Below are 16,442 nucleotides of genomic sequence, written 5' to 3' on the forward strand. Positions count from 1 at the left end.
TGGAGATTAAGCTTAACTTTGGACCCATGAAAAAGGTCAACATTGCAAACTTTCGGCACCAACACAGAAAACTCGAGCACAAACTGACCAACTGAGGTATGAGGGAAACAAACACAGCAGAAGATCAGGCTAATTGAGACACAACAGCGAGAAATTACAAAAAATAACTATGAATCTTGGCAACAGAAACAACAGCTGATCAGAATACGGCTAGTATTCAGTTCTAGGATTTTCCATATCAGGTTTTCCCTCAGGTTCTTAAATTATTCAAAATGAACCTTAAGAGTACAAAAGGATGCAACAGATTCCACCACGTCATTAAATAAAAACAAAAACAAAATGAGAACAATGTTTGTGGAAAAACTAAGTGCAACACATGAAACCATAGCTTGTAGAGCCGAAGTGTGGAGAAGGAGACTCAAATGCAAATAAAAACTGTTAAAAAAAAAGAAAAGCTGAAGAGGCAGCAAAACAACACTTACAGGACAACCCAGGCAGGAGGAGGAAGAAACTAACTAAAACTACAAAGAATGGTAAAAATGGCCGTCAGGAAGCAACAGTACAGCTGAACAGCAGGATATTAGGATGACTGAAACAAAACCAAGAGTATAAGTACTGGGAAGGGTGATAAATGAGGCGGGATGATGGGAAACCAGGGGTCTGGTTTCCCATCTTAAGTCTTTATGACTTATCAGTCTCTCATATGGTTGTGGAAGAACTTAGGCCCACTCTTCTTTACAACATTGCTTCAGTTTGGTGAGGTTTCTTTTGCAGAGTTCTCTCAAGGTCCCACCACATGATTTCAATCAGGTTGAGGCTAATGCAGCACCTCGGTCCTTGTCTTTTCTTTCAGCCGTTCTGTTGTCGATCAGCTGCTGTGTTTGTTCTCTTTCATGACTCGACTTTGGCCAAGCTTCAGCTGTCAGACAGACGGCCTCACATTTGACTGTAAAATCCTTCGGTCTGCAGAGGAGGTCATGGTCGACTGATTAACAGTAAATTGCCCACATCCTGTGGCTGCAAAACCCAAATCATTTGCTCTTCACCGCCGTGCCTGACAGCTTGTATGAAGGTTTTGTCAAACATGGCGCTGTGCATTATAGACAAACGTCTCTACATTAGCCCCATCTGTCCAAAGGACACTGTTCTTGTACTTAATTCAGATGCAGCTTTGCAAGCATTTTACACTGCTGCCTCGATGGACAAACAAGGTTTTCATGATGAAACCACAGTTACTACACATGGCTTGGTGTGTTTGTGGAGGCCTTCTCACAAGTGTCTGCTCCCCTGTACTTATCAAGAAAAATGCGATGATCAGTGGTGGAAACAAGAAAACCAGCAGATGGCAGCGCAATCAAACTTACATCCACTTGTAGAAAGACTAAACTTTAAAGATAAAGTATATATTGTATATATTTCCAGGGTTCTAGTACCATGACCTAAGGACTGAAAATCACACCTTCAACAGTTACCATGAACTGCTTTAAATAGCTTTTTTTTATTAGATGCAAACTTTAATGCTTTATTAAGCTTGTCATAGCAAAACATGCTCCTGCATGTTTGTGATAAATAGCAGGGTTCAAAAATAAAGAGACAATAGAACATTGCAGAGACTTTTGTTAGTGTATTTCATACTTAAATAGTGTTTGTCTGAATACACCTGCAAGTTTCCACTCTTATTAATACACTTAAGCCTTTGACAGAAGAGTGTTTTTAGTATAATGTATTTAAAAAAAATAAAATTTCTTTATTTTATATAGTTTGTATAACACTGTTCTTAGAAAAGTTTCTCCTCAGAGTTTTAGAGTGGCCCACAGCAAAGAGTCAGCCTTCTTCATCAGTTTGTTCATTTCTTTAGAGTCCCTGACTTTGTAAATAGTTAACACTTCATTAAATTAAACCAGTTTTGAACATACAGCAGGAAGGTAGGAACTATGTCAAACAATGGAAGTCAACACCTGGAAAAAATAAACAATCTAAGGTGTAATTTTCAATTTTTGTTTGGAAAATCATTTGTTAGTTTGAAGACTTTAAACTTGTATTACAACCAACCATTAGGGGGCGCACATTTCGTTGCTGCTTCAACTTCCGCCTGAAGTTCTTGAGTCCTGTTTATTGCGTGTACCACGTATGGCACAAACACAGCAATGACAAAGGTTTTTATGCAAGGTTAGCTCTTCTGAAATTTTATTTCAAGTTTGGAAAATATCTGAGGGGTGAGGGTAAGTCAAACACACAAGTTGTTCTTTGATTAAACAAATCAATGAGAATGTCCTTTTTTTATTACCTTCTTGCTAAAACCAACAAATATTCAGTGTATGAATAAAATCTTGCCTATATTATTCATTAAATCAAATTTTGTTCCTGTTTGGCATTTTACCATCACGTGACAGACATTTTTATTTGCCTTTTGAGTTCACATCAGTAATTGCCATGGCTGGCTCCATTCCACCCCAGGCAGATAAGGGTAGTGCTTTGGCTGCAGTACAAAGAACAAATCTGGTCTCAGTTCTCATCAAAGCAAGGAACTGAACCCTCCTGGAGCCCTCAGAAGACAGGGAGGTAGAGAAGCCCTGGTAACTTTGGGTCAATTTGACCCGAAGGCCACGGGACGGTTAAAAATGCAAATCTCGAACAGGTCATACCCAACTTTTACAACAATTTCCCACAAGGGTAACATTGGAAATCAGATGAGGTTATGAGCCGGTCTTGTAGCCTGGCTTTGGTGAAAGTGACCAAGATGCCAAATTGATTATCCAGGAGTATAAACAAAGAATCAACCCAGGAAGTCCTGGTGATGAGATAGATCAAATGATGGTCCAAACACCCATGTTGGCCAACATACTGGATAATGTTTACATGTTTCTGTGCACTTCATCTGATGACGGGAAATTTATTCATGAAGCAGTTAGCACCGTTAGAAGGATTTACCAGAACATGCTCACTGTGTCATAGTTTTGGGTATTTTCAGTTTGTTGTTTTGATTATTGTCTTGTTTCAGTTTAGTTTTTCCTGTTCATGTTTGCTGTCACTATTCACTCCTCCCCAGTCACTCTTTTGCCCCTGATTATCTGCCACGCCCATCTCCACCTGTAAGTCATTGTAATCACTCACCTGTGCCCACTTCCCATAATTATCCCCTGTGCATATAACCTGGTCATTTTCTCCACCACCCTGCTGGATCATTGTTGTTCTGTTCTGTGTTCTGCATTTGTTTCGTCCTGCCATGCCCTGCCCCTTCATTTGGAATTTTGTTTTTGTACTTTTGCTGCCACGTCAGCCCTTTTTGTTTGTTATAGAATAAATTAGTTTCCTTTTAAAAGATGATTCTTCGCTCTGGGTTCGTCTCTGTCTCCCCTCGTCATGACACACTGACACCATACAGACTTTCACCAACGAGAAGCTATGGGTTGATAAAGCCAACTGAGTCGCTCTTAACACCCACACCTGTGCTTAACAAGAGGGGCTCAGACCTGGCAACATGTACCAGTACATGAAGAAATCTTATGCTTGTTGTACAATGAGAGAAGCCAAACGCCGGTACAGAGAGCATGTGGATTTCCATTTCCAGCACAAGAGCCACTGGCGCTCACGACTATGCACCCTCACTGACACATTAACCAGGTATACTTCATCCTCACAAATGAGCTCAACCCGTTCTACGTGTGGTTCCAGACTATGGTCAGCCACAGCCTGTTTACACTGCATGATGTCATCAAGCTAAGAGACCTGGGACTGAACAGATGGGTCCTGGATTTCCCCAGGAGTAGACCCCAGACAGTGGGAATGGGCAAGCACACGTCTGATGCCTTCATGACGAACACCGGAGCTCCGCAAGGATGTGTTTTCGGCCCCCCATGTACATGACAATTAGACTAATGTTCAGGTTATTCCTGCAGGGGAACTCCACAAAATTTAATAGGTGGAAAATTGACGAAAACAAGAATAACAGTTCAGAGAGTTTTGAATGTATTTGTTCAGACTTATTCGGCTACAGGAACAATAGTCCTGAGTCACATTTCATTATTTTTTACACTGTGCTTTCAAGTCAAACTTTTTAAAAATCTGTTCAAAAGGTCAGTTTTTCCTCAAGATTTACTGAAGGTCTTTCAAATTGTTTTGACCTTCAGCGGCTTTTGTTAAACTCTGTTTCAGTCTTATGTCTGATCGTTTTCAGAACAAACGTTTGCTCTGCCACACATATCTGACCAGTGAATCACTCCGACATCAAAAGGCTGCAAAATTCACGGGCTGAATCAGTGTTGTGTTTCTACAGAACAGACATCTTGGCAGTTTTAAAAGGATTCTTCAGCCTCTTTGTTACCAGCAGTCTGTCACAGAAACACAAATTGTTCCATTTTATGTAAAAGAAAATACCAAAGATATCCCAGTTTGATATAAAACCGTATTCTAGCTCCAACAAGGTGATTTCTAAAGAGCTGTTAGCAGAAAGCTTGTTATCCAGTAGATCAACTGATGGGTCAGGTTTTTGCTGGATTTTGTTTTTCTTGTATCTGAAAGACACAACCTTCACATATTTTTGTCCTCAACTTGTCCACCTCCTCCATATTTCAAGTACATACTGCCTTTTATGCTGTTATAGTAAAGACTAGACTACAACTAGAAAAATAACAAGCCAAAGTCTCAATGACAAAACTTTGAAACCCTTCAGAAAGCCATGAGAGAGCCATTGATCAAGATTACAAGAAAATCTGGCTCCTTTGCAACAAAGCAAGCAGAAACTACAGGTGGTTTCAAACTGCCGCAACGTTCGGAGTACTTTCTACTGATTTTTTGTTGTTATTTTAGTTCAGTTGTACAAGGTTAGAAATGGTTCACAGTCGTATAAAGGCCCCAAACCACCATTTACATACATTGCACTGCAAGGTAAAACATTTCCCGTGAGAAACGGCTGGGGTCCAGGCCTCCAGTGTTGGGAAACCGATCCTTCTTTACGCAACTCTTGCTTGTGGTGGGATTCCCCCTGGCTTAGACATGGGACATCTGCCGGAAGGAGGCCAGCCACAGTGGGGACAAATATTCTGATGTTAGGTTCTCTGCAGCAGCAACATGAAGCCACAGGGCAGGCCTGCACGCAACCGCTGGCCAGGGCCTCAACTGTCTGTTTTCAGATTCATATATGTACTTTCTACTTATATCCTTACAGTAACTGATTCTACCATAAGCTCCGCGGGCCTCTTTTTAAACTGGCAACAACCTGAGTAGTAAATTATAATTTAAAAAAAAGTAGCCTCCACGAGTTCCCCAACAGAGACTTTGGAGTGCAAGCTTTGTAACTTTTTTTTAATTTTTAATTGCACTAAAGTGCTCTGGTAGTGTTTATTTTACTATTCAGACTAAAATAAATAATAGAAAAATCCAACTTTCCTCTAAAACCAAATAGTTTTCTATTTTTTTTTAGGCTAATTAGAATTTGATGGACCAAGTTGAACTAAGGCAGGTCAGGATGTACAGTGAGAACTGTGTGCAAGAGTCATGCACGCACAGATCTTAACCTTTAGTAGATCTCTAAAAGCACTTCATAGCACGATTTATGTTAATTGTCTCAACTGATGTGCATTATGTTTACTTGTCACTAGGAGTAAATGTGGTGCATAATTCCTGATGGCAACCTCTGAGACCCAGAAAAAGAAAATCTGTTAAAGTTCTTCTTTTCCAAGTTTGACTGTTTAAACGTTTCTTTGACAATACAATGTTGTGCAAAAGTTTGAAAGCACCTGTAATTTCCCCATGCTTTGTTTCAAAAGAGCCAGACTTTCCTTCTTCTTTTGACAGAATTTCAGGAGTTTTCTTATGCTGTCGTCATTTATGGGATATGTAGAACAGAAATACTGCAACATGGGCGTTAGAGAAGCGCCTTCTGATACAGGCCTAATCTGCTGAGTTTTTTACTTTAAAGTTGCTATTACAGAGAACAGCACAGTCGCCACACAGCTCACTGAGGTATGTATACTCATAAATGTATACTCATAAATGAAACCAGCATTCCTTGTAGGAATGCACATCGCCCGCTGCCTCGCAGGTCAAAGTTATAACCAAAGATCTCACTCACCCTGTTAGTGCTCAGAGTGTGTGTTGAGGATCACTCTCAGCTACTATCATATCTACGTTTAGCTCACTATCTGCTAAACAGACTGAGTTATAGCTATTTTTGTTTTTGGCTAAGGTTGCTTAGCTGTGGCAGCCATCTTGAAGCTGACCCGAGAGAACAGCAGGGTGTCCTATAAGGCTCAGAGTGGTGGTGTGGGGCAGGACCATGGAGGGCTTTAAAGGGAAATAAAAGAATATTTAAATAAATCCTAAAGTGCAGGGGCAGTGGAGTGAGGTTAAAACGGGGGAAACATGCTCATATTTTCACGTGCCAGTTCAAATACATCCAGCACTTTTTACCCTCTGGAGAAGAGTGATGGTGGAGGAATTAGAGTAATCGAATGGTATCAGAGGTGTGCCTCAACTGAGAGAAACTTGATTTAACCATCACCCTGATCTGACTGTTGAGCGTGACGCCAGCATCCATGTTGACCCCTAGGTTTACGGTTGGCTCAACATACTGGGCCAATATCTGAACTAATATCCACACAGGTTGTCTCACTTCAGTCTTATTTTCATTCAATTTTAAAAAGTCCAAAGCCATGCAGGATTGTTTTCAATGGGTGCAACCCACACATGCACTTCTCTAAATGTGGCACCATTTAAGAGAAAATAAACAGGCTTTCTATCAGTGTACAATTTATTGTTACAACAAGGAAATAATCAAATAATTCCCTTACTTTTTGTGCTGTAGTTATATCTTGCCTGGATAAACAGCCACTGAGTGACTAAAAAGAAATAAACTACATCACTCTGATTCAGATTCCCTTTGTAACTCCATACTTTGAAGCTCAAGGTATGCATATTTTTGGGACACCCTATATATTGAGTAAAAAGTACTAAATAAACTACAGAAGAGTTTGTGTTGACTGTAGCAAGATTCAGCTGGTTGTGTTTCACTGTCTGGTGTTAAAACAGAGATTTACATCGAGAGTTTCTGTCACCATTTGTAGTCTGTAAAGCAAAACCTGAATCCTGTCCCATTTTTTAGTCCATTTTCATTCTCTCCTTTATAACCTTATGCAAAAACAAAACAAACAAAAAAGAAGACAAAACCAAACCTCAAGACATGTTCATTTAGGGGTTTATTTGGGTTTTAAATAGGAAAAAAAAAAAGATACAAATATTTTAACATCATTATGATGTCATAAATATGTCCTCAAAAGTAAAATTGATGTAATTAAGGGCATCTTTTAGATCAAAAGGAAAAACAGGATAACTGTACATGTAATTTGTAAAACACACACAATTGTGAAATTGTAAAAAAAGAAGAGGAGAGCAGTTAAATGAAAGTGACAGTGGGACGTATAACGCTGTTGCAGCTGGCTGATTGACAGGAAACATGAAGCCAACAGGAGAGCCGTCGGTTGAAACAATGGAAAGGATTATTTTAGACAAACCGAACAGTATGAACTGGCAGCAAGTCGAAATCTCAGCCTGACCGAAAACGTACGGCGCAGATTCAAAACGCAAACGCAACAAAGCTCCATCCCGCAAAGCTGAGCCGACCCCTGGCGTAAAGAAAGCTGGAACCTGATGATGAAGAGTATCAGATATCATTTATTGCTCAAGTCTGAGTCGTAAGAATTTCAACAAGTTGCAACAAATATTCAAGCATTTTTTTCAACTTGATCTAAAAATTTAAAAAAAATTTAATAAAAGAAGCAAAAAAAAAAACCTTCATTAAAAAAATAAAACAATCATGTTCTTCATGGACTTTTTGGGCTGTATGGTTTGACCCAAAGCCCCAATAATGGAACAACAAGTCGTCACCCTATGTATGATTATTTACAGGTAAAGTGATAGTTAGGTCATTTTAAAGCTAGTTTCTGTGTAAAAGTTATAAATAGTTAATATCTCCCCTGCTGTAGATACAGTAGCTTCTTGAATCACCTCAGTTTGGAGAAATGGAATTTTATTCTGACAGAAGATGTGAGCTAACAGCTGGTCAGAGCAGGACCAAAACCAAAGTGGTTAGATGCCATCTTAAAACCGCTCCAATCTGCAGAACTTCATAGCAGTTCATGCAAACGCCATTTCATAAACCTTTAAAAAGCCTTAAACTTTGCACTACTTTGTTATTTACAAGGAATTCAGTGGCTGTTTACTGTACGCAGTAAGATGTAGCATATCCACGGTCACATCTGGCAGGATTTTAATATTTCTACCAAACTAAGGTTCAAAGAACATTTGAACCGATACAAAATGATCACAACTGGAGTGGTTTTAAAACGACAAATCCACTTTGGTAGTGGGTCACTGGGCGTGGCCATTGTTAGCGTGTCAATATGATTCAAACAGGCTCAGTTCTAAAGCTGACTGGAGCTGCTTTAAGATGGCAGTGATTAACATTTAAATGATCCAAATTTTTACACTGCTGTCAGTTTTGTTCGACACAGTTATGTCGACAGAGATGTTATGAAATTCCTGTCCAATCTGACCCCAGAACTGCTGCTCCCGCTTGTAAATAACCATGTAACGCAAAAAACATAGGGGTACAGGTTCACGATTTAGTGTTGGCATTACCTGCTACAAAGTTTTACAGATTAAAACTGCTTTTAAGATGGCTACCACTCACCATTAAAGCCTTGTCTACATTCGTACTAGCCACATTTCTGTTACATGTAAACTCCATGACTTCAAACTGTGGTCTTTTTTTTTAAAACGGCAACATAAATAAGACTGACGTACATTATTTCAAACTTTTGCACAGAAACCCACCTGAAAACAGCCAATGTATTCCCTTTAATAAGAAAGGCAGTACAAGTGTGAAGCATTAGATTTTTTTTTTAAGTCAAGTTATCTTACTCGGTCTCACTTCTCTTGCTATTTTGAAGTTCCGTTAAAGCAGTTTGAAGCTTGATGCCAGCTTACACAGAAGAGTGTAAAGATGTGTTTCACATTTGGTTAGATGTGTCCGAACGGTCGGCAAGCTGTGGTGAAACCTGGTTAGCTTTGAGGATGACTAGCCTTTATTAACAATAGCTATTTGGACAGATACAGCATAACGTCTGAGGCTCTGACAGCAGCAGCTCGGATTTGTATTAAAAGTAGTTTTATTACTAGGTTACTAGAATGTAGTATTTCCAGGCATTTTGATTTGGGTTACTATCACAAGGAGGCACCAAAGCGGAGGGGGAGAGGGCAATTAAATCCTAAATATAGTTATTTCAGTATAAAAAAAGTCTATTGCAATAATTGTCTGTATGTCATAAAGATTTCATGCTAATTTTAGCTTTGAATCTGGGTTATTACTCATTGAAGCTGCTGTTAGTCGATATTTACCAAAATAAAAAAACTAAATATATTCAATTCACTTCACATGCCAGTGGGTTAAAGTTGGCAGAAACACCAGGCAAGGAGCCCTAATGTCCTCTGACATCCTCAGGGACAGTGTACAGGTTAATGTGTGGATGTGCACCGCTCCGTTCATACATTGGCGAAAGCAGTGGAAAGCGAGCGTTTCGTGGAGCTGGACGGGGAGGTCCGGTCTCATTCTCCCCTGTAATGAGGAGTCCTCTTCTCCTTGAAAGCAGCCAAACCTTCCAGCCGATCTTTAGTTGGGATCACCTTTAAAAACAGCACACGGCACGTGAAAGCCGGGAACAATGCACATCTTTATCTGAGGTCTGCCTCAAGCTAGTATTTACATGCTCAAATTTCCAAGGGGGAGATTGCGTTTTGGTTCAATTACAACGATTTAAAACAGTTGCGAGGTTGAATTGCTCGCATTTCTGCCAAAATGAGATTGGGCACAATGTGGATGCTGTGCATGTTCCTGTGCAAAGACAATGCAATACAGGGTCAATGGTTTTGTGTTACAATGAAGTCTACACAAGCCTCAGTGGAAAGGACATGTTGTCCTCCCCAGATCTGTGTAGCAATGTCTATTCATGTCATTACAATAAAGTTTATTTATATTTATTTACAGGCACACAACTTTTCTGACAGTCCCCAGAATTCACACCTCTTAGTAATGCAGGTTACCATCAACCAAGAGACAGCATGAAGACCAAGGGACTCTTCACACAGGTCAGAGACACAGTTGTGGAGAAGTCCAGATCAGGGCTGGGTCATAAAAAGTATCTCAGACCATGAACACCCCACAGAGCTCATATAAATCCATTATTAGGAAATGGAAAGATTATGCCACCACAGCAAACCTGCCAAGAGAGGGTCAGCCTCCAAAACACGAATCAGGCAAGGAGGGCATAAATTAGAGGCCTTCTGGCAAATTGGAGACTCACAAAAAATGTGGAAGAAGGTGCTGTGGTCAGAGGAGTCTAAAATTGGACTTTTTGGCCATCAAAGACAGCACCGTCTGTGGCATTAACTAAACACTTCTCGTTGTCCTTAGCACACCACATACGCAATGAAGCACGGTGGTGGCAGTATCATGCTGCAGGGATGCTCCTGCATCAGCAAGATCTGGAAAACTGTCCGAGTTTAAGGAAAGACCGATGGCACAAAAATACAGAAATTCTAGAGATTTGAGATTGAGATGAAGGTTCACCTTAGAGCAGGACAATGACCCTAAACGCGCAGCTGAAGCAACACTCCACTGGTTTAAGGGGAAACGGTCTCCTGGAAATTCAACTGAGAATGTCTCGTATGATCTGAAGACTGCTGCACTCGAGCAGCACCTTTGTAACAAATGACAGTGTCCAAGATGTCCCATGCTTGTAGAGCTGAACCTGAAGAGACTTGCTGCTGTACCTGCTTCAAACGGGACTCTACTAAATATTGACCTTGGAGGATGAGCAGGCGGGGACGTGGGATCCTGCAGCTGAAGTAAGCTGGTCAGTCAACAAGTTCAGTTTTTAGTTTCATCTCAGAGTTCCACATGCTCGGGGAACCTCCTACATTCAAAATGTCCTTTTCTCGTAGGTAATTTCCTTTGTTTTTTGCCGTTGCGGTGTCTCTTAAAAATAAATTCTGTGGATCATATTTTTATGATCCAATTTTAACTTGAGAAAGGTTTCCCTCACATGTTTGAAGAGTTCCTTGGTTTTCATTCTGCTGCTTGGTGGTACTAAAACCTGCTTTACCCAGCTGATTAAATACTCACCTGAGCATAGCATGCCTCTTCGATTGCCAGACCTGTAGATAAATCCACCTGAAAGAGAATAAAGCATCTCTCACTCAGAAAAAAAAAAAGTTTAGAGTAATGGGTTTCTTATCATTTTATACTCAAATAACTAAACGCTTGGGATCTACGCATGAGGACTGTATGATTTAAAAAAAAGATCCTAAAACAACAAGCAGGAGGACTGGGTGGAACGTTAAATAGTTTCCACCCTGTTAGTTTTATGTGTGACGTACTCTAAAGCCGGATCACTGCGGGCTTCATAACTGTGTGTTCATGAAAGAAAAGTAAACATGCAAAGGAATAAATGTAGCTTATTATTAGATTTAAATTTGTTCTCCGTTAACAAGCCTTTTTGACGAATTGGTGACTTGCGTTGCTTTTACAATCACGATGAAAAGAAAGTCCCTGTAGTCACGCAATGTGTCACTAAAACTCCTTAAGATGTTCTGCAAATAAAAATGTACAGTCATTGTGAAATTGGCTCACCTCTATCCCCTGGTTAATTGCTAATTTTGCCATCCTTACTGCAATCGGACCCTGTCGAGACAAAAACAAACAATCTTTATTAGGCTACAAGGTTTTAAAATACATCTATTATTCAGTCACATCTTTTACCACCTTAATCTATTTTTTTGGACTGATACTTTACACCAGGGGTGGCTAATCCTTGTCCTCAAGTGCTACCATCCTGCATGTTTTCCTTGTTTCCCTGCTCCAACACACCTGATTCAGTGGTTAAATCACCTCTTCATGTTCTGCAGAAGCCTGTTAATCAGCCATTGATTTAAATCAGGTGTGTTGGAGCAGAGGAACAAGTAAAACCTGCAGGATGGAGGCCCTGAGGACCAGGATTGGACACCCCTGCTTTACACAGTGTGCTTGTTGGTCATCTACAATTGTTACCTGAGGGTTGATCTCACGGGCAAGCTCCAGAGCCCGTAAATACGCAGCATCTCCGCTGTCATTCTGCTCCACAGAGTGGTTGACCAGCCCCAGGCCTCGGGCCTCTTTCCCGTCCACTACTTTGGCGGCAAAGATGAGCTCCTTGGCAAGAGAGACGCCAATCACCCTGGGGAGGCGCTGCGTTCCACCTACAGCAGGACAGAAGAAGAAGAACCCGCATGAAGCGCGCCACCTGCAGCTGATCACGTGCCTATATTTTCATGCACATTTTAAATGCTCTCTTTAGTGGCCAGTACTTAAGGAAATGAGCTCCTCTCAAAAGGTTTCAAGAACCTAAACTTTACTTTGGATTTGTCCTGATTAACAAAAAGGTTTTGCGGGTTCACAAAACAAAAGAAATATATAAATTCAGTCTTACCGGCTCCTGGAATAATTGCGAGTTTAGTTTCCACTAGTCCCATTTTTGCTGTGTCGGCTAAAGAAATCAAACAACAAAAGACCATAAACTCTTGGATTTGAAGAATAACTTATGAATAATTAATGCAACAATCATAAAGAGACCAGAAACACATAAATTCAGGTCAAAACACAGTTTTGTAATAGTACCAATAATCACTGGTTGCACAGATTTCTTGCTAAACGTTCTTAGTAACTCCTGAGTTTAAAACCAGCGTGATTCAAAAATCAGCGCCTTTCCTTTGTGGTCACAAGTTCTTCCAGCGTTGTACGGAAAACGGGGATTGCAGAAACTACAGTTTAAGCTGCTGATGTAAGGCCAATACGACAATTAAACAGCTTACCTACCACACAGGTAAAAATAGGCAAAACCTGCAGCCAAGGTGTGTGAAACTCTCACAGACTTTGATGCCATCCTCAAAACAAGGTAGTAAGAAAATATTACCAGCCTTCTGAATGATGCAGCGCAGAAAGACCAGCAAAGATGATAAACATTTTCAGGGTTTTAGTGCAAAAGAACAGAGAGGACCCATCTGTAATCTGAAATTAAATTCAGTGCGTCTCACAGGCAATTCTGATGTCACAAGCGAGGGCCATTTCCAAGCCTCCTCCTAACGCAGCTCCATCGATGGCAGCAATTGTTGGTACAGGAAGGTTACCTGGAGGAAAAAAGAAAAATCAAGGAGGCATTCATTTTTGTAAACATTTTACAAATTTCTGACGTTCATTTACACCACGGCCCAATAATTTTCTTCAGCGCACAGAAATGAACGGGGTCAGGGGAGAGGAACCTACAGAAAGACTTTCTAAGTCTTGTGTTTTTTTCTTAAAGCATTCAGTACGTGTTTGTTACACCCCGAGCTTCACACATACTATCAGTGTTTCTGATTTATGTCATTTGTCACTTTTAAAGGTGTTCACCTATAAAAAGAGCGTACTGGTACTCAAGTAAAGCGTGAACACGTTTGAGTCAACAATCCCGCTGCGGGTGAAGTTATTTCACAGTTTTTCAGAGTGCGTACCCAGCTCTGTGATGAGGGTTCTTGCTTTGGCAACAAACGGCCCAACTTCACTCTGGTGCATCTTTGCGCGCTCTTTCAGGTCAGCACCTGCACAGAAAGACGAGCAGCGTCAAACGTCCGTTCCAGCTTCTGGATCAATCACACTGAGAAGCGCCGTCTGGACTAACGCTGGTGTCTGACGCCACTTGGGAAATGTAACACAATTTTCCAAACTAGACTCGAGCCTCCATGTCGACTTGAGGGGGATTTTAATGTAAGAGTAAACAAAAATTAAGAATAAATACATTTACAGCTGAAAAATGACAGAACATTAAAAACAGAGGAAAACGACTCAAGGACAGCGTACCTGCACAAAAGACTCCAGGGACCAAACTGCTTAAAATTACGCTCCGCACTTTATTGTTCTTCTTGATATTCTCTACAGCTTCAAACATCTGCAAGAATAAACAATATTTGCCCTGAAGAACTGATGTAAATCAGATTTTGGGTAACATCCAAACAGTTTCACACTGCATTAGATAAGTTCTTTATGAAAGACTATGTATCAAAACCAGCCACAGGTTTTTATTCAAAATACAGGAAAAATATGGGTTAATTTAACCGCCAACGTGCTGAAAGAAGAGATCTTTCAAATGTCCATAGATTTATGAACATCCAAAAAGCTCTTAACTAGTTCAAGTCATATTCTAAAAAATAAAGAACAATGTGTAAAAGTTATTGGGATGAAGCCTATCAAAATTGCAAAATAGGGCGTTCCACAGGGTTTTAGGACCATCGCTTCTCTGCTTCTAGAAATAATGATTCACCTGAATGTTGTAAAAAAATGTTTAGAGCCAAACGTCTGATGTCTCAAATGTAACTGCACAGACTCCACAACAGTCTGCAGTTACTGAACATGCAAAGAGTTTAAGAAGCTTTGATTTTTCTTTAAACTGTAAACTACATAAAAAAACGTCTTGATGCAATTTTAACAATTAGATGAAACGTTGGTCATGAGTTTGGTGTTGATTAGGATGAACAGAAGGAATTAAATATTCTTCACAGACTATAAAGGAAGCAGTCGATAAAAGCAGAATTCCAGCTTTAATTGGTTTCAGTCAATACTTCAGTCGATTTTATCATGCTTATATTATAATATAATAAAAAGTAAAACTCAATACGTACCAATTTGACAAGATTTTTGCTTATGGAATTTTTGGCTTTCGGTCGATTTATCCCAAGAACAACAATACCTGAAAGACAGGTGGAATATTATCACAAACAATGGCACGTACAGAGGGGCATGCAAGACAAAAATAAATGAAAATAAGTGGGATGTGTGTAAAAATGAGTCCATAAAGACACCATCTAGTGAGCCCGGTAACTAAAACAGCATTTAATATTTAAACTCGTAAATTGTCTTATCATTTCCTTTGAAACTGACCATGTTTCTCTGCTGGGAAATCCCTTCATATAATGTCTGTGAAGCTTGGGCATTCCCCTTTTTAAATATAGGGCTGGAATTACATCATTACAGAGCAATAAAAATCGAGTTTTCAAACCGGCACTCTCCAAACAAAACCAGCTTGTTGCCAGGCCAGGTGATAAATTGACAAATGTCGACAAACTACGTCTCATTTTGAAGCTTTAGAGATGGAGAATTTGAAAATAACAACTCAGTATTTAAATTTTGCCAGCACAGGTCACACAAATATATATATGAATTTATTTGGAGGGGTCATTGGCCCCCTTTGGCCCCCTCTTTGGTGCACCCTTGTAATAGGGCAATTAAGAGTTTCCTTTTTGTTTTAGATTTCACAAATAAAATAAAGACTTCACTAATGATTGTCTGTGAATCTGTATCCGGTGTCAATAACTTCGAGCAGGTTTAATAAAGTAAGAGCATTTTAAATGCTAAAGCAGAGCTGATATAAAGATGTCCAGAGAAACTCTGTGAACTAGCCCTTTAGCCAGTCGGAAGCTAACGCTGGATGCTAACATCATGACAGAGGCAGCGTCTGTTCCGGTGACGGACACCCGGGAATCACCGGGGGGCGGCAGCGGGACCTACCGGCGTCCTCGCCGTCCAGGAACCGAACCCTCAGCTCCTCCTTGGCGGAGTCGGAGCTGTAGCGGCGCGCGGCGGCGACGCTCGGGCCGGGACCCGGGGACACTTTATCTGGGACAACATGCTGTCTCGAGCAGAGGTACGTCACCCTGCACGCTCTGTCCACATCCACGGCGTGCACGCGGCAGGCTCGCCAGAAGGCAAAGCGTCCCACTACCACCGCCATGACGGAGAGCCGAGGAGCCGTCTGACTTTCAACCCTGAACCCGGTCACGTGAGGCGGTCACGTGACGAGCTGCTTCAGCTGTAAACTACGAGAGTAAATTTACTCTTATCATAACACTGTGTTTAAATAATACAGGTAATACATTCCTGTCATCACTGCAATATCTAAGCACCACCGATAATAATAATAATAATAATAATATAATGACACTTCCAATTTAACCTTGTATCGCTCAGGTTGTGAGCAGCCCTAATTATAATTTCATTCTACGTCTCCTTTTGCTTAAAGCCATAATAGTTGTGAAATTATGTGAGTTTTTACTGTTTTTTAATTGAGTTTTTTGTATATGTGTATCATCTGTTATAAAAAAAATAACCACTAACAACGCATAATTCGCTACCAAAGCAAAAACAGCAGAGTCAGGTTTTGTTGCCAACAATTACGAGCTGTTTGTTTACATCTGAACATTGATGTGTTGACTTCAGACAGCCTCGGCGTGTGACGGTAAAATAATCTCCGGGTAAACAGAGTCAGAGGGTGAACGGTGGAGTCGGAGACGCCAGGTCGAAAGTGAAAAAGTTAAGTTCT

At 40.5% G+C, this 16,442-nt stretch overlaps 1 protein-coding gene across 1 annotated transcript; it reads right to left on the reverse strand.

Moving 5' to 3' along the window:
* Positions 1–7,178: 7,178 nt before the first annotated feature.
* auh (AU RNA binding protein/enoyl-CoA hydratase) lies at positions 7,179–15,903 on the reverse strand. The gene is made up of 10 exons (XM_017434042.3): positions 15,632–15,903; positions 14,746–14,813; positions 13,928–14,015; positions 13,582–13,668; positions 13,126–13,218; positions 12,522–12,578; positions 12,104–12,291; positions 11,687–11,737; positions 11,180–11,227; positions 7,179–9,681 (listed from the first exon to the last, which is right to left on the reverse strand). Exons 1-10 carry the CDS (start codon positions 15,852–15,854, stop codon positions 9,604–9,606), a joined length of 981 nt encoding a protein of 326 aa, XP_017289531.1. The 5' UTR covers positions 15,855–15,903; the 3' UTR covers positions 7,179–9,603.
* Positions 15,904–16,442: the final 539 nt, after the last annotated feature.

This window comes from Kryptolebias marmoratus, linkage group LG14 (assembly GCF_001649575.2).
Source record: "Kryptolebias marmoratus isolate JLee-2015 linkage group LG14, ASM164957v2, whole genome shotgun sequence".
NCBI lineage: Eukaryota > Metazoa > Chordata > Actinopteri > Cyprinodontiformes > Rivulidae > Kryptolebias > Kryptolebias marmoratus.

Excerpts from the sequence above, each read along its gene's own strand:
- auh (XM_017434042.3), bottom strand. The coding sequence starts at position 15,854 with ATGGCGGTGGTAGTGGGACGCTTTGCCTTCTGGCGAGCCTGCCGCGTG. Across the intron at positions 12,579-13,125 it reads TTGTGACATCAGAATTGCCT|CCGACACAGCAAAAATGGGA; the intron begins GTGAGACGCACT and ends TGATTTCTTTAG. Across the intron at positions 11,228-11,686 it reads CAATTAACCAGGGGATAGAG|GTGGATTTATCTACAGGTCT; the intron begins GTGAGCCAATTT and ends ATTCTCTTTCAG.